The 25147-nt window shown below is 40.2% G+C and overlaps 1 protein-coding gene and 1 long non-coding RNA gene across 5 annotated transcripts in view; one reads left to right on the top strand and one right to left on the bottom strand.

The window, feature by feature from the left end:
- RORA (RAR related orphan receptor A) overlaps positions 1-25147 on the bottom strand; it is a 391671-nt gene that overhangs the window by 12337 nt on the left and 354187 nt on the right. For both annotated transcript variants that reach the window (XM_087743341.1, XM_087743342.1), the window contains 7 exons: positions 18503-18588; positions 10005-10146; positions 7974-8369; positions 4632-4753; positions 3266-3398; positions 2480-2587; positions 963-1073 (listed from right to left, as the gene is read on the bottom strand). In XM_087743341.1, the coding sequence (XP_087599467.1) occupies positions 963-1073; positions 2480-2587; positions 3266-3398; positions 4632-4753; positions 7974-8369; positions 10005-10146; positions 18503-18588 (1098 nt within the window). The remainder of the gene's footprint in view (positions 1-962; positions 1074-2479; positions 2588-3265; positions 3399-4631; positions 4754-7973; positions 8370-10004; positions 10147-18502; positions 18589-25147) is intronic.
- The window catches only part of LOC148050253 (uncharacterized), a 43618-nt gene that overhangs the window by 14915 nt on the left and 3556 nt on the right, over positions 1-25147 (top strand). For 2 of the 3 annotated variants that reach the window (XR_015701257.1, XR_015701254.1), the window contains 2 exons: positions 11542-11687; positions 23290-23411. This is a non-coding gene — a long non-coding RNA (uncharacterized LOC148050253). Of the gene's footprint in view, positions 1-11541; positions 11688-23289; positions 23412-25147 lie in introns of those variants that run through there. The other variant, XR_015701255.1, reaches the window with a different exon arrangement.

Below are 25147 nucleotides of genomic sequence, written 5' to 3'. Positions count from 1 at the left end.
GAAGCAAACATTCAGCTATTAAAAAAAAAAAAAGCTCCTAAACTTCCTAGCAGAAAAGCAGTATTAGCTGCTATATCCTCTGTGTGGCAGAACTGTGGGATTCTGTGGCTTACATACTAAGACACAGGGCTAACATACTTCTGAACTGGCAAACAGCGTGAGACTAAACCCACTGTTCCTAACAGACTCTTCCACCACCACTCCTGAGGCCACTATGCTGCAGTCTAAAAACAGAGCGTTTATTTCCTTGGGTGTTATGCCAGACACGAACTGACTTTCTGCACCGGGATCTTGTTTCACCTGACCTAATAAGCCTTCCCAGAACCTGGAGTACTGTGTGTATCTACTTGAGATTATTCAGTTATTTTAGTCATGGGCATGGTAGACCCAGGCTGACTCTTGGGGTGGGTTGTATGTCTGGCACCATAGTTCTCAGTGTACACAGTTTCACGATGGGGACAGATACCTAAGCTACCTCGGTACCTTTGTACCACACTAAAATGGCAACCCCGCTTGACAGACCTGAGGTGACACTGGAAGCATTCTGTCATGTGCTTGAGATAATTCTGCTACAGATGCAAGCTCGCATACAGTGACAGCTGACTATATAAATTCAGTGGCTACCTTCTGCCTGTCTCACCTAGATTAACCCAGTGGTCTCACTCACATGCAATTAAGCTTTTGCAAAGAAGCGGAGTCCTCAACGAGGTGAAAATTCAGAAAACACGGGCTTAGATTAGGATTTCCAACTTAACAAATTTATTCCTAAATTCATAGTTTTAATGTGTTTATTAAAATAAAAAATATTAAAAAATTAAAATAAAAACTTTGGTGAAGGAGGAGACACTAAAAAAGATGATGACATTTCACACTGTCCAATAGTCTTAACATTATCATTAAAAAGACTTCAAAATAAAAATTACGTCTACCAAATAAACCTAGAGCAAACTTTTATCTCTTACCTGCCGACATTAAAACAAACGCAGAAAACAAAGCTATCTCATCTTCTGTCAGGTGCATAGAACATAAACTTTTTCCAAATTCAAACACAAAACTAATGAAGTCTTCACAACCTGCCAAAAAGAAGGTACAGCTCATGCCACATTGTTTAAAACTACTTCAGAGCTACAGAGTTGTTGATTTATTCTGATGGAGGTGAAAAACGGATGTAAAAATACTTCATAGGTGAATGGTCTGCTCCTTAAGGACTGTGGAGTGATGGTAGTGAGATCTCACTCATGCTTGAGCTTATTACCCCAGTTCCATGAGTCCCCAGCTCCCACACCCTGGCAGCCAGTATTTTGGAGGTTTTCCACGCTGTATCTTTTCCACGTGTGGTGCTTCTGGGATAAATACGGATAAAACCCAGGCCATTTTCAAGCTCAAAACTGGTTTAGCTTTGTGTCTGTTCTAAATGGAACTTTCTCATGTCACTGTCGACTGGAGGTTTGAAATGTGTACTTGAAAAGTGCTGATTTTAAGACTATTGAGCACACAGAAGAGGGAGGGGAGAGAGACATACAAGGTCCATGCAGGAGCAAAGGGAGAAGCCAAGGTCTGAAAGCTTTTCATGCAGAAAAGGAACTCTGTCTCCTTTCATCCATTCTCTTGCTCACACAGGTGTAAGTCAGGTTACTGCTGCTGTTACACATGCTGTTACGCAGTTCGCCAAAGTGGAGCCCTGCTTTGAAGGGGATTGCAACCTGATGGAAGAGGGCTCCCCTCTGCAGATCTCAGCCCCAGCCCAGCCTAAATTTCTGGATGTAGTTGGTAACAGATGAAAGTTATGTTTCACTGGAACCCACATCTGATACTGCATTCTCTGAATTGTTTGTGCTCAGACCTTGTACCTTGAGGTGTTTTAGAAAGGCAGCGAGTACTTCAGTAATTGTACAGGATTCTCCACTGCCATATTTCACTGCCCTCCAAAATGGCTTACATCCCAAATCTATACTCAGTGAAATGCATCCTTTTAAAATGAGTAAAAATATACAGAAAAAAAATCAAAATTATAAACTGTTGTTTAATAAAAAAATTGATTTACAGTATTATATCTGCAAATAACTGGACTTTGCATATTACAAAACAGTACTAACATCTTCAAAGCAGTAACGTCAGCATATCCAAAATTAGCTTAAAGTCTGCTGCTTTTGCCAACAGGATATATAAAATGTTACACTAGATATGAAGTCTGGGCTTCTGTTCTTAACAAGTGTGTCCAAACTGCTCTGCCCTGATCTACGTGTTGAATTTCAACACCAACAGTCCTTTACTGCATGGAGTTAAGCAGTTTTAACTCCTGAAATCAGCTTGGCCTCAAACAGAGCCAGCATGACTGCTTACAAAATAAGCAGTTTGAGCTTTGGAACTCTTATTTGAATACTATAGCCTGAATTTTTCAAAGCAGCTGTCCCCTTCCTTTTCTACCTTATTATTTTTATTCTGTTTTTATAAGATACAACACTTGACATTTCCTTACCTAAGGACTTGAAAACCTCTGGGCTAGCATACTTGCCATCAAAGTAGACTGTGTTGTTCTGGGAGTCAAAGGCACGGCACATTCTGATGAACACAACCTCTAAAGACCCTAAAACAGAAACAATGTATGTTTGACTATTTAAGTAGAGACTTCAGTTGCAAAGAGCAAATGAGGATTTAAAAATTTCCTGTGCTCTGCATTCAGTATCAATTGAGCAGGGTAGTAGGTTTCTGTGGTGTAACAGAGCATAGTTTGATTGGCTAGTAGCATTAAAAGAATTCCCATAAACCCGTTTAGAAGTTTTTGCTAAAGGAACTTAGCTAATGCTAATAAACTCGAATAATTTTTTATTAATGAAGTCTCTGAAGTCAAAGCAGCTTATTTAGACTTATGTTCCGAAGCTTTGACAACTTTGTCCAGTATTTGTAAACCGCATTATTTCTACGACACCTTGCATAGAACAATCTGGATATTTATCTCGAAATATGTTATTCACTATTAGTAAGCCAAAATAAAAAATTTGAATCCAACTTTTCCATCTTTACACACTCATTGCTCCCTTTGTTCATAATGAAAATTTCATATGTAGACTTGAGCTCGTTCTATCCAGAGGAACTCAGAAAGTACAGTACTTCAAAGACACAGACAATTTGTAAGGCTTTCCCCCTGTATTATTTTAAATGATCATTGTACAACATGTATATATGTGTATACAGTCGCTGTATACAGGTAACACCTTCCTCAGTCAAAACTAATAGAAGCAGACCTTAAAACTGACCCACATACCTGCTTTTAAAAGCACAATTTGATCGTTTTGACACAGTTCCATAAAGCCATCAATGCGTTTGGCAAATTCCACTACATACTGTATAGCTTCTGTTATTTTGACTGCGCATAACTGCCACATTACCTCCCTTTGCTGTTTGAGAGAGAAGAAAAATTGAAAAATTACTAATCAAGGTCTGGAAAGCCCATTTTCATAAAGAAAAACCGAGATGATAAAAGCGGAGTGAACTCTCTTCAGCACTCCTGGCTACAGTCTGCTTATAAGACAAGGGGAATTAACCTCAAAGCCAAAGCCTCATGTGGATGAGTGACAATGCAAACATTTAAGACTTCTTCAGCGATGTCAGAAGAGATCCAGGTTGGAGTGTTTTTACTTCATAAGCCAAAAATGTCAAAGTATAACGATTCAGGTGATTTCAGTGGGAATTTTATTCACTGCATCAAAAGAAAATGCCAATTTACACTAGCAGTGCATAATCACATTTTTCCTATCAACTTCTGTATTTTGTACTGAATGTAAATTATCTAACTAGCTTGCCTTCATAAAGATACATATAAAGAGATACGTATATGAAGATCATCTTGTTAACAACATAAAGAAGGCGTGCAAGTAGTGATTTTTTCATATGTCGATATTCAGAATGACATTACCTAATGAGTGGAAAAAATGGTAAATATTTTTTTGCGGAACTGAAAAATAAGTTCCAAGAACAGCGTGCTTTCAATAGTGCTTCCCAAGACAGTCTTCCACAAGTAGCCGTTTGGTAGTAGTTTGTGGATGGAAGGCATATTGGAAATACAAACATGGATTACATCTTACAGTCCCCACTGGTGGTATGGCAGCAGCGTGCTGCTGTTCTACAAATAAAACTGAAACACTGAGTGACAACTGTAGAATGAAACAGGATTACAAGCAGGCACTGAAGGCTGGAAATCTGAGAGAGTTCTGTGTTTCTAAGCTCAAATCAAAACACACCATGTAAAATGACAAAACTTGGTGGCTTCAGCTTTTTCTGGTGGTGGTGGTGGTGTTGATCCGGGAGATTACAAATTAAGAAATGAAAATAACACACCATCTAGGATTGAAAAAATTTCTCTGGTTTCTTATCCTTGTTTATCAATCACAGACAGATAGATTTTAGGTGTATGGCTTTGCCTTTTCCTGTGCTTGTAAAAATCACACATGCAAAGGATATCCTAACCATCTTGCCGCTTTTGATTCTAGGGTATTATTTTTTTTGAAAACACACAAAAATATACATTCCCGATAGTAAACAGAAAGCAGTGAAAAAGTGAATTTTGCAGTGTGTTACGGAAATACCATGCTTTTAAAAAAAGCATGCCGTAGCTTGGCATGCTGTTATACCTTGTTCTGATAGTTCTCAATTTCTTCCTGCAGAAAAGTCTGCCATGTTATCTGCTGTAGCTCCTCTCTCAAGTACTGGCAAGTTTCCATGTGTGACTTGGAAATATTCTGTGCAAGATGTTCTAAAAGGAAGACCAGAAAATGACACGCATTAAAAATGCAAAGCTATACCTTCAGACACGAGAAAGCTAACGTATTCCAGTTGCAACGGGGGGGGCGGGGAGGGGGTTAGCTGTTAGAAAAACATGCTTCAGTTTCAGATCTCCTTGCATTTTGCTTCACGAAAATAGGGACATGCAATGCCAACCGCTAGCAGGACGGCGGGCGGCAAGGCAGAAGCCGGCTCCTGCGGGGCCCGCCGCCGCCGCGGGAGGGCGCTCTGCGCACGCGCGCGCCCCGGGCTTCGGCGCAGGCAGGGCAGGCAGGGCAGGCAGGGCCCGCCCGCTGCGCCCCAAGGCGCGCAGGGGAACTTGAGCTTATGTTGGCATGAACAAACTTCTGCTGGCGACAGCCTTCTTTCTCACACAGCAGCGGGTGCGAAAGAAAGCCTGCACGATCAACGAGCTTGCAAAATAAAGGCAAACGTGGTGAAACCTGGGAGCATTCAAACCATTGCAAATTCAGTAGGTGGCCTTGCTGCCTTTGGTAAGATAAAGTCAGCTCTGAAACCCGGGCTGAGCATCACACTATTAAGTAGAGCCATAGGAAAAAATCGGAATGAGTGAGGTGAGGGACCCCTCAAGGGAGGGTGCAAGAATCTCCATGGGGACAGCCTTGCTGAATACAGGACACTATGTGTCACGTACAGGGAATATAACAGCACTGCTGGCCAGGCAGTACATCTTCAAAAGCTAAATTCATTTGCGTTTTATACAACAGAAGCTTTCTAATACAGAAATACAGACAGTTTTCTGTATTGTCCAGTGGGACAATAGTGATAGTGTCAAGTAGGACACTATCACGTGAGGCTGCCCGTGAGGGCAGTTTCATTTCTTTTCTACTCTCGCTATCATTAAAAAATATTAGGAAAATACATTTATTAGAGAATCCAGATAATTAATATGACACACTAAAGGCTCAAGGTTTTTTCCCCTCACCTTCAGAGCAGTCGCTTAGTTAACTGCACATGGTTTAAAATTGCCATACAACATTTTAATTCCAAATAAACTATTTTCTGCTGCTATACTTGGTTAAAAGACCCATAAGGCAGATTTATATTTATTAATAAAACTCGATACCATAAACCTTTAGGAACACCTTCAAAAGCATGAATAGCATTTAGGTATCTGAATTCCACTTCTACTTTGTCTTTCTCTTTTCTACCCTGACTGTCCACATGCCTCTCTTCTGTTTTAGCATGTAACAAGTAGAGGCCTGGTGACTTGTTTCACACAATTCTGCAGTTGGTGCTTTTGCAGGTTTGGCCACTGAAAAGGAGGGCTTAAAATGAACAAGAACAGTGGTCACTAACAACGTGGGGGTATTCTGAGGAACTCGACCGTTAGGTCTTCTGTGAAACTTGCTTTGTTTAATAATGACCAAACCCAATTCTTGACAAACTGAACGGCTGGACCAATCAGTCTGTTTAGTACCATACTTACTGCATGAATAGTTTGGTGTAAGATACTACCTGAAAAGTCTTTAGCATACAGCTGAGGTAAAATCAGATTATATGTGCTCCCTGAGCAATCAATAATGTAGAACATAAGGTAGTTTATACTTTGGTTGTCATCATAGCTTTCATGTATTTCAGAGATTTTTTTTTTTTTTACAAGCGTGTACTTAAAACATTTGCTCTCATGAGCAGCAACTGACGGCATTATACCTGTGCCCTTGCAGGATACAGAAGGTGAAATATTACCGTGGTATTCACAAACCTCGGCCTCAGTTCTGGACTGTATTTCAGCACACACCTAAATACTTTCATTGAACAGCCACACCTTTCTAAATTGAAACCTTAGTCTGGAAGACAAACATTCTTCAGACGTTGTTTGGCAATGTCAATGCTGGGCACCCAAATCACACTCTGCAGAGTTTAAATGCAAGCACTATGTAAATAAAGGTAAGCAACATGACAAACTTATTTTAGGCCAGTGTTCCAAACTCAACACCTCGCCTAGGAAGGAAAAGCCCTTTCTTTTTTCTGTGGGTTTAATGCAGATCTTGTAATAACTCCCACAAGAATATTAACAACCATTTGATTGAGACAAAGCTGGTAGCATAGGCTTTATCCTCATTTTTTCTTCTCGTTTTTACTTATCCGTAACTGAAGTTATTTGAACTCAAGCCAGACACAATATTTTGGCTGTCACAACAAATTATATTGCAGAGAACTGCATTCTGCAACATAAGGACATTAAAAAATAAGCCTTCTTGTCCCTTCCTCTCTGCAAAATTTCTCAAGAGAACTAAAATAAAACAAGCAAAAATTCATATAATGTACTTGCCTCTTAATTAAAAAAAGTTAGCAAAAACCAGAAAAATTTAACTTGGAATTCTTGATTTTTCAAACTATTTTTAGGTTTTCGTAATGGAATAATTAGCAAAAATGTTGCTTAAGCAAGCAAGATCATTGTTTTAAACGCCTGACTGCTTATATAAGTAATAAAATCATAAAGCCACTTCTCTAATGTCCTGTTCCAGTTTGCTTATAACCAGTTCACGCAGCACGCTCTAACTCGAGTCTCAGATGTTGACAAGTCATAGTTGTGGAATTCACCCCTAGTGTAATCATTCAGGGAAGAGTATAAAGTAAAACATGCTCATTAATGTGGTCATTATAAGGCTCTTGGGGAAATTATCAAAACTTGCTACATTCAAACATTTTCTGAAGTATCTGGGGCCAGATTCTCTTCAACCAGTGGCAAGGAGAACTGCCCTCAGATTAGACTGGTGCTTTGGTTTCCTATTTCCCAGGTACAGGAAGAGAGCAGAAGAAAATCAGCCTCATCACTTTTTGTTAGAAAATAAGAGTATTGAGGTAATGAAGAAGAAGAAGAAATGTTCAGACATAATCTGCAAATAAAGAAATACTCTCTCTGTTTGCTCAGCACTAAAAATTAGCTTGTTAATCAGTATTCAAAGGGTTCTATTACAAGGACTGAAACCAAAAGCTAAACTACTAGAGCTGATCAGCCACAAGCTCCTGGGATTTTTAGTCCAGTTCCGTAAGGTGTTCACCATCTACCCCGCTTAGAGTATCGTGCACTTCACAGAAGAATGCCCATACATGCTCGCAGCTGTACCGAAGCAGCATTCTCGCTATCACCTGGCTAAATGTGTCACTTTAATCCAAAGGGTACTATTAAGACAAGTACAACGGAAGCTTTTCTCTCTCATTACCTAATTCTGCCATGGACACAGTTGGAGAGGTCTCCCCATTTGTAAAAGAACAATAAGGGAAGAAGCCCGATGCTGGTGTGTAGTCACATATTGGTTCTGGTTTGATTCCATTAATATCAAGACCCGACTGATCTGGAGAAGGCTGTATGTCTAAGTAGAAGCTGCTAACTGCAGAGTCTGCTTTGCTACCTTCAGGGGTATGCCCATCAATGTAATTACTGAGGTCATCATGTAGCTCTGTTAACCCATTGGTGGTGATATTGTATGTTGGTGTTAGTGGTTCTGCCTCTCCTGGTTGCTGCTGATGATCTCGCTGCTGCTGCTGCATTCGATGTTTCTGCACCTCTGCATACAGGCTGTCCCTCTGCTTCTTTGACATTCGACCAAACTTTACAGCTGAAACAGACACACAATAGATTACATTTGTACAAATCCACTACTGCATTTTAATTGTCTTGAGTCTTTGAATACTGCACGTAAGGACACAGTGTAAAAGGCAAATCAGCAGGATGGGCAGACCTAAGAATCACTTCTGTCAGTTGCAGGTAACATAGCTGCAGCATCTACTCTTTAAAAGACCGTTTCAACACGCTACTTAAATGGACCATTAGAAGCCACTGCTTTAGCTTAATTAAATTTCCACTTCTATACTGAAAAGATTTTCTCTTATATATCCACCAAAGTTGACAGATGCAGCTCTTCAGCATTCAAATCCTACCTGGAAAAGAAGCTAACACAGAACATACTGGCCTGAGATGAACTGTCCGATCCCTACTATCTGTATATTCATACTACAGAGCGAACCCAGAGCTAGGTATAAACATGTGAGGTCTATCTCAAACAGTATCAAAAGCAAGCTTTATTGATATTAGGACTGAAGCACATGGGAAGAACCACAGAACCCGCTTTCAGTGCAGCTGTGACAAGCAAAAATGCTTACCCGATGAATTATTGTTAAAACTACATGTGTGCGTGCGTGTGTAACTCTCCACAAAATTATTACTACTTTGAGAAGTATTACTATTAAGCCTAAGCCAGAAGCAACTGGTTTGGCACATCTGGGGAATTCCTAAGAACACGGTATGTGATTTCTGGGACTTGTATCAGCTGTAAATCCTCATCATTTAGGAAGATAACTACCACCTTGTACTTTTCTACAGGAAAGCAAACATGTTGGAGAGACTAGTCATTACATGACCAACTGTTTCAGGTTTTTAGTTTCATGCCCAATAGAAAAATTAAGACACTGTAATTCAAGACGTAAATGTAATCTGAAAATGATCTCCTTAATCGGGTCTCGTGTACATAGAGTAATGCACATGTATTTGTAGAACATGTAGCGTTGCTGTCACTATTGCAGGGGAAAAGACTGAGTCAGATCTTCAAACTGGGGAAGCGATGGCAGCTTCATTACATCTGTGGGGGAGGTGTGCAAGTATCAGCTGCAAATCCAGTTCTAATTGAGTTACATAAGCTGCCATTTTACAGAGGTGGGTTTTTGTCATTACGCTAGGTGTAATTTTGAGCTTAATATTAACAGCACTGGAACACATTTTCTTCAGAATTCTATCTCTGAAAAAACACTGCATTATTTTCTCTCTGCATTTTTTCCCTTATTCATTATACACACGTTTAAGCTTCTCTAGATGTTGTGAAACAGTTTGATCTGTACCAATATGGCAATCAGAGTGTTACTTGCAACTACAGTATGTCACTTAGATTGCAGTGAACACGTAGAGGAGGGATTAACATTAGACTAAAATCTGCATCTTCAAGAAGTGACCAGAGGCAAAGCTCTTAACTGGGAACTATAATAGGTGAGCAGGAAAAAAAATAAATCCAAGAACTTCATACATGCCCTGATTTATACATATTTATGTGAATATATAGCAATGTATAAAAACCACTTGATCTCAACTACCAGCCTGATGCACAATTAAATTTTAAATCCTATGTTGTTTTAGTTGAACACACAGTATACTAAACATTATTTTACTTTTTGCAATTAAGCTATGTGTTAGCAGAGCTTACCATCTCGAGACATCCCCACAGCAAGGCATTTCTGTAATCGACAGTGTTGGCAGCGGTTTCTACTAGTTCGGTCAATCAAACAGTTCTTCTGACGAGGACAGGAGTACGTCGCATTGCTTTGCTGACTCCTCCTGAAAAAGCCCTGTAATAGAATTGCAAAATACAAATCAAGAAGCTGTTAACTGGTGGAGCAAAAAAAGACTCTGAAAGGTAGCATACCTAATAGAAAATGAAGTTCAAGTGCACTATAGTCAACTAAAGGAAGTTAAGAGGTTGTGTTTTTTTTCTCTCCTAGAAACAAACAAAAACAGTAACTAGTAGGAAACAGTTCATAAAAAAGTGTTATGACACATAAAGGAATTTCACATTTTTTCACTGATTTTACAGATCCCATATTACATATGGTACACCGGTCATTTCCAAATGAGATAAAACTAATTATAGAAATAGATTTCCTTGATTTCCTATCTTTCCTGGGTCAGCATAGATGTCCAAAATAGGGAGGATTCAACAGCTCGTTAATTCAACAGCTGCTACCCTGTTCTGCTTGTTGGAGATGATAATAGCAGGCTCTGATGTTCAGCCTCACCAGTGTACGTATGTGTTTAAAAATACAGAGCATGATGCTGAGCAGTTCCTTCTACAAAGAACAATTTTAAAAAATATTTTTTCTTAATTAGTTTGATGCTGACAACCGAGGTTTTGTTCAACTCGACGCAGGATTTAGATTTTTAAGGAGGGGGGAAGCCGAGACAGATTTTATGTATTACCTCTTCTCTGAGTCAACTGCAATGGGTAGACCCATCTCCAAAGAAAGTCAGCATTGGAAGGTTACGCAGTAGCTACAACTTAGTTCTCTCCATCAGAATGGTGCATGTTATTAACCACTATGCCAGCTGTTTGCTTTGAAGTTCATTTCATCTTTTTGCCACAGACTGTCCAAACATAAGCCGGTGTGTGTCTAATACCTACTTCACAAGGATTCTGCGAAGATGTAGTCATTCTAAAGAGGCATTTGAGATCAGTGAGCATGGTATTTTAGTTTTATGTTGCCACATAATGGATTAATTAACAGCGCTGCAAAGAAAATACTTCCTCAGAAAGGCTGGGCACCTTTTAATTAAAGTTGGACTTTTACCAATTTTTTATTTATTCCAAGGCCACATTCTGGAGTCCCTCGGCACATGCACACTCTGTCCAGACACTCGGTGAAATAAACAACAGGAGGGACTTCGGCACGACAAGTACGAGACTTCCTAGCAAACTTCCTGCAGACAGAAACATGACAAAACACCGAGATAAAGCCCCTCCTCCATCTTATGAGGAGGGCACCCGTCTTGTCGATTACGCCCCTTCATTAACCTTTAATGGGGAACCATGGAGTATAAAAAAAAAAATGAGGAAACTGACAATGCCTGTCTTTAATCCTGTTTTCCTTGTTTTCTTTAATCCTGTTTTCATTGTTTCTCACCCATTTATTCTGATCTTTATTTTTGTATGATTGAACTTTCAACTGTTTTTTAATGTTTGTCAATAGTGAGATGATCATCACTGAGACTGAAAGTATTGCACACGTTGAGCTCTGATCAAGTGCATTTTCGCCCTGAAGAAAACCTGAAATACCATGGAATTTTCTACCATTCCAACACCATGACTGATCCCTCTGGAGGAACCAACTCTTAGGTAAGTAGATAGCTTAATTTCCAGTTCTGTTAGCACCCTTAGTGACCCTGTCACTCCAGTGCAAGTACGCATGCAAGTGCTATGCGATCCACTAGAAAAACAGGATTAGGTATCGACCTGATCAGTGACTTACTGATCAAGGTTCTGCATCTCCACATTATCAGTCCCTTAAAATTTCAGTTCTCCAAACACTTTAACAGTTGCATTGAATGGCACACTCACGTATAAACCGTATGAAATCTGCCACCACTGAGGTCATGAAAGCTTAATCAACATGTAAAACGAACCTGGCCCAATAACCTCAGAGATCTATATGTTTTCCTTTAGCTGGGACATATACTGAGTCTGTATTGCCAGTTTGGCATATTTCTCTTTATTAAGAATATTCTTGTCAAGCTGAGGATTATTTTTAGTATTATAATGGAGAAAATACTGGGCTGTTTGCTTTTCCAGATTTTCCCTAGAGACACAGCTGCTCAATACATTTTAGTGTACAATATATCAGCTAAGTTACAGCTTGAAGCTAAATTTTCAATAGAGCAGAACTGCCTGAAACTGGGGCCTTTAAAAGCACTTGCACTTTACAAACCAGAGATGTAGTAGAGTGCTTTTAAAAACAAACCCTACAGTGTTATGTGGGCATGTTGAAAACATCAGCAGTAGCTAAAGCAAAAAAACCCCTTGCCTCAAACTTCAGAAATTAATCTAAACTTGTCCAGAGCTCAGAAATAGACATATCTGAGATTTGGGATTGAATTGACAATTAAGTTAAACTGAGGGTTTTTTACGCTCAAAGTTCTTCTATATTGTTATCATTTATTTGTAAATTTTCTAACCTTTTGGTGGTCCTTGGGCTCTCATATCATTATAAGACATGTGGGGCAGGCCCCTATTACAGGAGCCTTCTGTAAGTAAATATAGTTTCCTCCTATGTTGGGTTTTTCCCCCTTTCATTAGAAGAAGGGATGCTATATTCTGTTGTTCTATTTCCTCTCTTTTGCCAGAGGCGCAGAGACTAGCTATAATTTTTCCACCAGGAAGGAGGAGGTGGATGCACGCATGGTACACGTGTATAAGTTCAAGCATTATGCAAACCAGGCCAGGCCACATGCTCTTAATTGCATGCATGTTCACAACCATTATTTCACATTCACACGATTGCCTAATGGGCCACAGGCAGAGCGGACCCGTCTTGATCAAACACATGAATGAAACTACTGCACTAAAGAACATCACCATGTTACACCACTCTGACCGACGGCACGGTCTGAACCAAGGTCTCTTGTAGAGAGCGCTCCTGCGAGTGCACGGAGCCCTGCCTCCTTCTGATGTCAGGGTAAAGATCCAGCTGATTTTGATGAGGCATCATTGAGCTTTGCACGTCTCCCTTTTTATGTAGATGCATTAATACAGTGCCAGAAGAAGAGCAGAGCAGATTACAAGCCATAGCTTCATCTCTGCATTTCAGACTCCTATTTATGTACGACACAATGTATGGTTTTTCATATGCTGCCAAGAAATCAAGTTTGGGAAAAAAGGGCACAAGAACTTTTCATCTGCAAGTCAGTTTGAATAACAACTTGTTAAAAAAGAACTTTGAAATGTAAATAGCCGTTTTCGCAAAGTCTATTAATAGTTTCAATAACTTCACTGCTCAGTGGCTCAGTATTACAGATGTTTGCGCCTAAGCTTGCTCCTTAGCAAGGGAAAAGCCAGTTGTGCTCCCCTGATGTCCCAAGCGGCACAGCACAGACTCCCTCTCCGCTGCGGCACAGGCTGAAATGCTGATCTCATGTTTGGTCTTTTGACAAATTTTCATTTAATGAATTGATTCCTACAGTTCATTAACATACCCACTTCCACTTCTGTATACACATATGTCTTAATTAGCTGCTCATTGGCTGTTTAATTACAAGAAAACAGCTGACAGCTGCCTTGCTGCATCCTAATGGCAGACGTTTTGGAATGACTGTATGCAAGCCTGTGACAACAAAGGCTTATTCATAATCCCATGATTTATGGCTAATACTTAAAGACTTCCACGTATCATTAAGTTTTGCAATATTCTGAGCAATTAACAATTAGTTGGGGGGGTTCATTCTTTTACTGTTTTCTAAAGGAAACTATCACAAATTTTCTTCAAAGAAACATCAGAAAAATATACTGTCATATGAAAGACAGGTGAACATTCAAATTAGATTTTTAACCCTTTTATGACAACGAGCACGTTTTAGTTGTAAAGGTAGGTGAGTGTTGCGCCAATATTGTTTAATAAACTTTGTTAATAAAGTGTTTGATAACAAAAGTTATAGTGCCACTGAGAACAGGGAAAAAATGTTCAGTTTTACACAGGTAATAAAGACAGGACTGAGATGGTGTTTTTAGGTTATACAAGGCTTCTGACTAGCCCTTTCTGTAACATGGCTCATCTCTTTTCTAACATGTTTTGCTTGAAATTGGCTAGGCAAAAAAATGAAAAAGTTCAAAAGCATGAGTTCGAGGTAAATGTTTGCAACGCCAATACTGACACTCCATGTTCAATAGAGTAATGAAAAATTAGTAAAGAAAGTGAATGAATGAAACAAATGAACAAAAGTAATGCAAGATGGGAAGTGACAATACACCAGGTATTGTTTTCTGAAGTAACAAACACGGACATTCCTTGTAGTTACAATGAACAAGACCATCTCAGGTCTTAAAAGACACAAGAGACAGAAGCCAGTACCTATAAACCTCTGAAAATATGAGAAACGCCCAGAAATGCCCTGCATGGATAGTTTTATGAGACCAACTGTGTACAGTCAAGTAAAGAGAGGGATCCCACTAACGCATCTGTGAGTCAGTTGGGCATGAACTGACACTATTGATGGCAAAAGCAAGTAACTGCATCTGAGAATTAAAGGACGTAGTTCATTAACAAAAACTGCATTTCAAACTAAATGCTTTGCTATGTCCTTTTGAAGCATTCAGGTATTTTCTGACAATGCTGACCTGGATTCAACTTGCAGCTGAGAAAAGAATATGGATGTGTACAAACCAGTCTCCTTTCTCAGCATGGTCCCTAATACAGAGCAAAAGGTTGTTTACGGGTTCCCACAACTAATGGTTAAGGAATTGCTCCATACAGATACTAGTTTTTTCAGTAGTGTTACTGCAATAGTAGTATTTCCAATCTTACACAGGAGAGTAAACTTTTATTTCTGAGTCGTGGTACAGTCTTCGTGTCATTCTTCATCCATGCTTCTGAGTAAAAGTCTTATATGATTAATCTCATCTTCCCTTTTCCCCCATTATATGTAGTATACTGGGCATCCGCAATGGTCAGATAGAAAAAGCCCACTCTTTTAAGATTTATTTTATTTATAATAAGCCACAGGAGCCCTCCTAGATAAAGTATAAAACAGAGCCTGGCTAAAAACCTCATTTTTTTTCTAGGGGGAAAAAGAGGAGGGGGTGTTAAATTTTATTTTTTTAAAGGCAGATTCAAATTCAGCTGAATAGGTTGATGGGCTGGGAGTGCTCAATGATGTTTGTACAAAACATGGCCACTAACTTCCTAAAAGCAGCCAGTAACATCATAGCAAGATAGGAAATGAAAACTTCTCAGAAAACACTAATTGGCTTCATTACAGATCTTCAATTCTAGTTATGTGAAACAATATAACAACAAAAACTGGTCAGAAAACTTTCAATTATGTGAAATGCAAGGGTCACAAACCTGTAGAAGAGCAACAGTATCAGCAAAAGTCAATTTGACAAAAGCTTGTCTCTTTTCATACATGATACAGATTAAGATTGCAAAGTAGGTCTTTGCAACTAAAACTTCACTTTAGGTTTTAAATAAATTATATTTCTGGTGGTTATCAGTATTTACACAGTAACACTTAAGTTAACATTACTATTAAGTAACATTAAAGTTCACACCAAACAAGCAAAAACTGGTAAGAGCTGAAAACATCCCACTTTGCTGCTGCTGCTGCTATTGCTGCCTGTAGATCATTCTTGACAGGCCTGGCTTGAGAGGGCAGCAGCACATCTGTTCACTTCTGATGAGTAAGGCCCTGATCCTGCAATCTGATGCACATGGATGGGTTTGTAGCACCTGTGCAGAACCTCACTGACCTCTCTGGGACTATTGGTGCAGGATATCGGCTCCAGGAATCAGAGCGCAGGACTGGGAACTAGGTCTTTGTAGCAAAGTACTTTTTACAGAAGAAGGTTTAGCGTAACATGAAGAGCAATGTAAGCATGCTCAAACCTGCAGAGATCATAGCCGCAGAAAAGCTGGGAAAAAACCCATACCAATACACACCTGGCTTGTTTGGCAGAAGCCAAGCTATGCCAACTTTTTCACCAGCCAAAATAGTTCTGTTGGGTGAGACTTTGTTGACATTACTGTGGAAGAGCGTAGCACAAACAAAATCCATCTGCTACAGTCGGGCGTTTTATATGCTGTCTAGGCCATGATCATTTACACTCTTCCTGTGACTTGTGCCCACTAGCACTCCCCTGTCTGTCACTACTTGCAGGTCATCTGGGCTCTGGCATTAAAGAAGAGTGAGCTTCAGAGTTATTTCCCTCCTGAAAGGGAAATAACTTAGTTAACTAAGCTGATACTCATTGGCTTTAAAATTCTGCCTGAAATTGTATGGCTAGAAAACTTTATTCTCCTACTCCAAGAGAAGGAGAAAATGCCTAACGTCATTCATTGGGCCACTGTCTTACTTATTCATGCACACTCTGCTTTCAAGGTTCAAATGGGTGTCAGTGTGCTGAGCATACTTGCCTGCTTGCCTTCCCCTTCTGCCCTTTCCCACCCGCTGACCGTTCTGGTGGGATTCTCAGGAGCAGACCAAGGACTGCACAGAGCTCCCAGAGAACTCCATACAGAATTTGAAGGAAACCCGTTTATTCTAAAACATAAGGAGCTGCACACGCATTTCTCACTATCAGGCTAGCTATCTGTTGTTCTGGCTGCTGGAGGTACACAAAGGACTTTTCTCCTAATAACTCACGTTTGCATTTATTCCTGGGAAAGTACAGTCACTCCGATGGAGGAATGCTCGATGGAAATGTCTGTCTCTTACCCGCAATGCTAAGTGCCTACCAGCTATGTACTAACTAATGTAACTGCAAGTATGGTGCGCTCTGTTGCTTCCTTCTGCACGCAGCCGTCCTGCTGCTTTTGGTGGGGGCTTCTCTCACATACAGGACTTTGGAGAAGGCAAAGCCAAAGACCTGCATGAAGATGAAGCAAAAGATAATACGGCTGGCAACTTTCCGCTCCTTTGGCGGCCTGTTCCTGTTCTGCAGCAAGCCATGTTGAGAAAGGCCTATTTTCTGCATAGACAAGTGTTAGCATTATGCTAACGTCAGTCTGTTGACAACGATGTTCATCATGGATCTTCAGGCAGACTCAGGTATACTGATCCCAGACCATTTAAGGATTAAAGAGGTCTTGGACCTTGAACATTACTTGATACTCCTTGACAAGTCATACAGCAGAATTCTCACTGCAAATGCCTGCCGCTTCACACAGCTGAAATTTGATAAGTGCTGCTCAACCACATAAAGCTGAAAAAAAGTAACCACTTTATTATCAATGCATTTTTAGTGCATTTCTTGCATTTACCATAGCAACAGTAGTTACAAAGGGCAGAAGGTGCTGCCCAGTATCATTCTAACATTCTTAGACTCTCCCCCCCCCCCCCCCCCCCCTTCCTTCTTACCAATACTTCCATGTGACTTAGAGAATGTCTTAATGAAAACACAAAAATCTTCCTTGGAAAAACACAAGGGAAATCTCTATAATGTGAAAGCAAGGAAGTTACTTTTTGAAGATGGGTGGTAGTATCAAGCGTGTCAGGAGAGCAGACTAAAAACTGTCACAAATTCTTCACACCTAAAGTGTAGATTAACAGTGGAAAACCTATCAGCATGGGACTGCAACACGTACATACATGAAGAAAGCACCAAGCTAGAGCACAGCTGTGCACCCTGTGCACAGACGACTAGCTTCCCAAGTAATTCTTCCTGTAATTCTGTACCAGTGATCAAAAGGAGTGATTAGCTCTGGCCTAGTGTTAGTGTTGTCCAATTTAATTCTTGGTTGTGAGAGACAAACTAAACAAAATATAAATACTTCCAGTGTAATCCTCGTTCACTAGAGTTACTGAAGGTACAAATCCAGGAAAAAATCCAAAGCCTAAACCTTACACAGCCACAGCTGCATTGCAAGGAACAGGCACTGCTTCCAGGAAGACCTCAGTATGCTTACACCAGTAGCACGTGCCATTTGTGCAACATCATCTTTCATACCGAACAGAACAGATTTCTAACTGTAGCAGATTACAAAAGAAAACTGAGAAGTCAGACAGCTCTCACATATTTCCACACAGCTTCTTAGCAATTTACAAAGCAAAAACGGAGAGGGAGATTCAAGAAAGCCACAAACTCCCTCTAAAGTGAATCCACAGAACAGATTCTTTGTGGTATGCTAGAAGCGGTTCATCTTTCTGTACCTCTTCCGCTTATTCAGGGAGAGACAGTTTATGGCACACATAGCACGACTGCATGATTTTTGAAGGTTTTCCTGAAATGCGTGTGCGCGCATGTGTGTGTGTGTGTGACAAAAATGCCCTATTTAAAAGCCAAATAAAACCAGTACTTCAGAATCCCCAATTGATTTAATATTCTTTGAAATGGAATCCACCGATCCAACTTTGGCGCAATGCTTGCTCTTTAAAAAAGGAAGGAAAATAATCGCTATCAAAAGGCTAAATGCTGGTTTAAGACTTAATAGTTTAGAAGCTTACCTTGCAGCCTTCACATGTAATGACACCATAATGGATTCCTGATGATTTGTCTCCACAGATCTTGCATGGAATAATTTCAATTTGAGCTGCAACAGAAGCACGCAACCAGTTAATTACATTTTCTTTTAAACACCTTATAAAAGCATTCCCTGATCAGCATTTGTACAGTGAAAACTAATAACCTGCTAAACATTATACTGCATTAACTATTCATTGCTGAACTGCAGGGTCCCCTAGAGCTTTGGACTAAATTATGGCTGCACGTTATATAATAGCTTTTGGGTTATTAAAATGGGTCATTTGAGAAGGTGTTTAAGAACCCACAAGAAGGCTAGAATCAGCATTTCAAAGCCAAAAAGAATAGGAGGGTTCACGTTTTGGCTGAAGAGCTAAGATGACACTAGAAAGGTTTCTTCCCATCTTATTCCTGTAAGATCGTAGAAGGTAATTTTAAAGTTTGCCCTGCCTGAAAATGAATGCAACACCCTTACCAGAGGGGTCACCATCATGCCATCCAGTTCACATGACTGCCCAATCCGAAAGAGAAGTAACAAGGTAAATAGCAGCTACATTTTACACGAGAAATCCAGAATTCACATATCTGAATTGAAAGTGAATTATCAGTACATATTTGTGTATTAGCTACGACAGAACAACTAAGGGAGAAAATACAGCAGTATTCTAGTCAACTTACAAAAGCACGGGAGTCGGCGCAGTCTGGAAAATGCCATAGAGATATGTGATATGAAAGCCTTGATTTTTTAAATTGAACTTCATACATACAAACCAAAAAAAGTGTGTGACAAAACTCTCTGCATCTGTCTCTAAATCACAGGACCTTCCCATCTGAATACATGGATTTAAGAAGGGACTCTGTATGCTCAGGCATACCTCTTCAACTGCTTTTGGCTGCAGTCATTTTGCTAGCAAGTCTTTTTGGATAGGACCGTGCTGAGGCAGTGCTTTACAGTATCAAAGACCAGCAGTCCACGTTTTACATACGCTTGCGTGTGCTCACACAAACATAGGCTGTACGCATTAGGTAGACAACAAAAAAATCCCAAGAAAGCGCTTTCTCTGGTGCAGTGGTGTTAGGATTAGGCTACGTTAGTTTTCCTGAACCAGCTTAGTCCGAACAGGCGCACAAACGCAACTCTTGCTGTGTCTCTAACGGTGATATGTTAACAATCAGAAGTGCTGTTAATCTCCTGTGAGGAACTGAAATCCATTCACAAGATGCCCGATTGTTTCAGAGAGCTTTTATTTCATCCAGTTTATGGCTACCCAGACTGTGACAACACATAAAATCGCATCTAATACTGTCTTGCAATGCATTAGGTTTAGTTGTACGCTTAACACTGTTTTCAAAAAGTCACGTCCACTCTTACAAACGTTGCATTTGACATGCCATTAAATCCCTAACCGACTGCTTAAACAAGAATCATCTCCCAGTGCTACTGGGTACTCCATTTCATTGCAGCGCAACATCATAGCTCAGGATCAGGCCCAAACTATAAGATAACTATAAAGTAGAAGACCAGAAGACTTTTAGCACAGCACTGACTGTGCTAAAATACTCCTTCAAACTATTCTCCAGATGACATCAAACGCAATGATCAGAGCAGCCGAGTAGGACCCGAATTGTACCCATTTGCTCCCAGGAACCTAACAGTGGCTAAAATGCTCTGCTGAGGAAGGCAGTGCCCAGCAGCTATGGGACTACATTCCTGTTTTCCTGACAGTTCCTTATCAGCAGCTTTCAAAATATTTTCATAGAGCGGGACACCACTTGCATCTGCTTCCATCATAAGGATCTTTGCATTCCTGACCTTTAATCCCCCACCCTCCCTGCAGCAACAAGATGACAGGCTGAAACTAAAAGGGCTGATTAGGACACTTAAGGGAGGAAATACTTCTTCCCTGCAGTCCTCCAAAAACTGTTTTAATTTCACTTTGCTCTCAGCTAACACATTAAACACAATGGAACAGGAAGTGAACTAATAAAAGGGAAAAAGAAAGTGTATGCTATTTCATTGATGTGCTACATTAATTATTACTAGAGCATCATATATTTACGAACAAAGCTTCGAGCAGAAAGGGTAGCGTAACCCCACTTTATATCAACAAATTGAACAACAGAATGAAATTCACAGAAACTCAAAATTTGTATAACATGCAGTTCAAGTTCAGAGAGCAATCCTGTGGGCAAATTCTGGAATACATCTACAGATTCCCAGTTGTGCCTTTTCAATATATGATTATTTTGCTACTCTGCTGCAGTGAATCAGCAGCCTTCTCCAGCTGCTTTGACAGGGTAGTGGCAAGGCTTATCTCAACAGCTACATGGCGGTGTATTTTTTACATTTCACTTTTATATACATAATTACTGCCTTATTTTGAATAGGTATGATATAATTGGATCTTGTTTTTCTACAATCTCCAGCACATTAGTTAAATCACCCGTGAAGCCTGTCTATGCAATCCCTATTTCTTCAGCAACAGGACATTTGCAGAGTGTTTCTGAAGGAATGTAACATGCCTTCAAAGTGATGGCCTAAAGCTAGGTTACTAATAGTCTAAAAGGTGCCATGGTTAGTCCCAAATGCATTTTCCAGGGGGCTTTACTGCTAGAAGAGAGTCTCTGCAGATTCACAGGCTCCAGCTGTGCCAGCATTTGCTGACCATTGTGTGTATTAGCAATGGCACCAAATCAGGTATAATTTTAGAATTTCAGATTTCCTCGAGCTTACTGCATCTTCAAGGTACTTTCAATTAAGCATGCAGCATTTAAAACTTCAACTTATCGTTTCACTCTGAGATACAGGACAGCGGGATGAAACTCAGAAGCATAAATCGCTTGGGACTGCCACAGCCAATTGTATTACAAATTAATGCACAGAAAGACATCAGATCAATTACTGCTCCATGCGGTTGCCCTTGCAAATCAACTCACTGAAATGGAATCCCTGTCGCAAGTTCATACACTTTCCATATAGCATGAAAGGACTTAGATACTTTAAACTTACTAAATGCAAATTGCCTGTGCCAAGAGTATGCATTTTTCTTACAAGGGTGAAAATATTTTCCCCACTTTTAACTTTGACATGCAAATACGTACTTGCTAAAACCTTGTTCTTATGCAAACAAGGCAGGTGGGAAATATTTTTACATGTCAAGAATATGTTCCAACTTGGTTTCTCACATTCCCAGAGTTACTTAAAGCTTCCTACTGGGCTCACGTTAATTGTACCTGTTCTGTGCTTACATATATTTATATGGTACATTTTCCAAGATTATATAAAATACTCTAATTCATGCTTTAGACTAGAATTAGCCTAAATTACAGTTTACAATTTCTGTCTCCTGGGGTGGTGCTCAGGCTGATTCTGGTTCATGCATGAGCAAATTATTTCTTAAATATGAATTGCAGAAAAAATAAACTCTTGTGGTTGCTTAGAAACCGCTACAGATACCCAGGTGACAGATGTAGTTTGTATTCCCAGATTAAAGGCCTAAGAATCTTTCACACCCTGAAATAACAGTGCTCCAGAATACTACCACGGATGTCCTGTGCCAACGACAGCAACGAAAAGGAATAAAAGGCCAAACAAAGCCCCAAGAGCAACAAATGCAAGCTCAAGCACAGAGACCCACCACAAGCATCAAACAAGTTGCTACAGAAACAGCTCCTGAGAGGGAGAAGTGACCATTAAGGGCCGGAGGTAGTAATCACTACGAACTGATGTCCAACACAAGGCAGACTCGTCTCCATAGGAAAGGGCATCTGACATCCACTAAGATCTCTCAGTATATGTGAGACTAGCATGTAGCTAATCCTATAACTGGAATGTCTGGTAATCTTCCTTCTGCTGTAACATCATATGATCATCATCTTACAGAAGGAAAATTGAGTGCAGACTCTTTGATTCGCTCAAAATCAGACAGAACAGGAACTTGAGCCCAAGTATTACAGGGAAAAAAAAGCCTGTGTTTTTCCCCTGAACCTTTCTTCTTCCTCCATCCACTGTGTCTTCACTTGGCAATTGTCTGAAGTAGCTCTGGTATGCTTAAATTATATGACTGCCTCCACCTAATTCCTATTGAACATGCCTATCAGACAACCAGAGAGAGCACTAAATGACAACTTTTGTTGGCATCCAGAACAGAAGAATATGCCTTATTCACTCCTACGCCAGGCTTCACTTCTTTCCCCAAATCTTGAACAGTTTCACCGGGCTTGCCTACCTTTTTCAAGCTCTCTCCCCCAACCAATCCCTCTAGACAGCCTCTCCCTCTTTACTAATTCCCGCATAATGAAATGCTGCTTTATTCCTTGTCTGGTCTGAGCAGTAGAGGAGGAAAGAAATCTAATTCTGTATTTGTAAGGAATTGCTCTGTACAAGCTCATCATAATCTTTAGTTTCTTCCTTTCTAACTCCATGGGCAGACTCCGGCCAGGACAAGAGCCCACATAGCCAAGTAAAGCATGGGGCATCTTTCTCCCCAGTTCTGCCATTTACGTGGAAACACATTGAGCCTCAACAGAGGAAAGTGTATTAGCAGTCCACCCTGAAGAAAAAAAGCAGTTTTCAAAGAAAAAATTATGTTCCAAAGACAGAAGTTTTTTCCTCCCCATTAGTGTGTCTGAATGAAATGTTTTTTTTTTCTAGTGAATTAATTGTCTTGGGGTAGAAAAAGGATTTCCCCATTCCTCCTCCTGCTTTCACACTGTTATTTTAAAATTGTACATTCACACAGACCACATTATTTTTTCCAATTTGCAACAGGTATGAAACCTCAGATTTGGTATCCTGGAAGGGCTCTTCAGTGGAAGCAAAAATTGGTCATCATTCCTGCCTTTTAAGTGAGATTCACCTAGCTGACCTGAGCCATCTTGAAAGTTGGGTAATTAGCTGAAGTTAATTGTCTTGTCTGCTTCTAGAGTAATGAGGAAGGGAGGAAGAAAGAGAGAAAAAAGAAAGCGAAGGAGAAGGAGAAAGTGAGAAGGAAAAAGGGATAAGGGACATGCTTTATCTAATTCAAGAAAAGCGAGATGAACCCCTGAGTGGAGATGCCTCCTCTTCACTCACCAGCGAAGGAATTTAACGATACCTTAATTACAAGCGTAACTTTTAGAAGGTCAAAGTCAGGTGAATCCTACTGCCTCTTAGTATTTCTGAATTGAAAAACTCACATTTTCTGGAAAGGAAAACCTGTGTAGGAAGTGCTCCCTTCCCCTCCTGTGATACAGAGAGTCCCAATTGCCTGTGTATGCTGGCACCATTGAGGTAAGAGCATTTCAATGGAGTTCCCCATCACAGCTCCCACCCTTCAGCTCTCAAGGCAGCAATATCAAGAAGTTCCAGGTATACACATTCCTTTTTTACTCAGTAAAGATGGAGTTAAGCACATACTGGTTAGTTTGCCAGACCGGTCTCTATTTCTGAAAACCTCTATGGGCACTGAGCATCCTTCTCCGATCCACTGGCTTTCTGGGGAAAGCACCCTAGCCAAAATTGCTAGCTGAACTGAGGGCTTTCCTCGAGGCTAGATGTGGGGTATGTACAACAGCCAGGACGGGAGCTGGAATATCCTGGGTCTCAGGGTACTCCTTAAGAAGTTATGCCTTCTCTGACTGCCAGAAAGGTTCCTTTCCCTGAATGTGGCTCACCTGTCCCTGACTTCACAGGGTATGTACAATTTTGGAGCTAATTCAGAAGGACTTTGAAATAAATATGATACATATACAAATTGAGCTAACCTGCTTCTAAAGGGATGCAGTTTGTGCCAGACATCACTGCTAGCACTGTTTGTAAGTATATTGATTAAATTAGGAGGCATACATATTCACTGACATATTCATACATATTCATTGACTCAAACAAGGGTACTGCATGTAATGTGGTATTTAAAGCAACATAATATCTGATCACAAACTGAATTAACAAGGAATGATTTTACTATATAATATTCTAATCTTCCTGCATTTTCAGCTTCATTACCTAAATAATTTGCTCTGTCATGTACCCTAAGTAATTTGAGCTGGCTGCAAATTACTTGCCTCCGAACACCTGCAGCTTACAAACACTGCAATTCTACTAAACTGAAAGCCAGTGGCAGCACAGCTCTGCCCATTCCATTAATACACTACGTTAAGTGACCATCTGTCCACTCACATATATTAAAATACTTAAACCCCGTGTACTTCTAAGGATGACAGCTGGTTGGTAGATGTCTGAGGCATTTTTAGAACACACACAAAGTGTTTTGATTGAGAGCTGATGGAATTTACCTGCCCACTCCTTGTGTGAAAGGTTTGTTTATTCTATGTACAATCCCCACCATAATGGCATTCTGGCCACAAGCAGGCCCGCTGGAGATTGCAATGATATAGCTAGTAGAAGCAGCACCCGAGAAGAACTAACAAAGCCTGGTATCCTAGAGATTTGTGTCTCACAGTTGGATTTTCTGGGGTCCAGTAAGGTTGAAATTCCAGCAGAAGCCTTCCCAGCACGTGGGGCGTTCCTTGCGTCCTCCTCTCCTTTATAGATGAGTCTCCTGTCTATAGCTGAGCACAGGCTGCGCGCTATCCCTCAGTGGAGTATTAGCTGGGTATCTTTCTGAGCATGTTTTTCGATTTTCATG

The sequence above is a fragment of the Nipponia nippon genome, unplaced genomic scaffold, assembly GCF_047370975.1.
Source record: "Nipponia nippon isolate SJK-2023a ecotype South Korea unplaced genomic scaffold, ASM4737097v1 scaffold_9, whole genome shotgun sequence".
NCBI classification, from domain to species: Eukaryota; Metazoa; Chordata; class Aves; order Pelecaniformes; family Threskiornithidae; genus Nipponia; species Nipponia nippon.
Note: the sequence above shows the minus strand (reverse complement) of the source record. Positions and strands in the feature narration are given on the sequence as shown.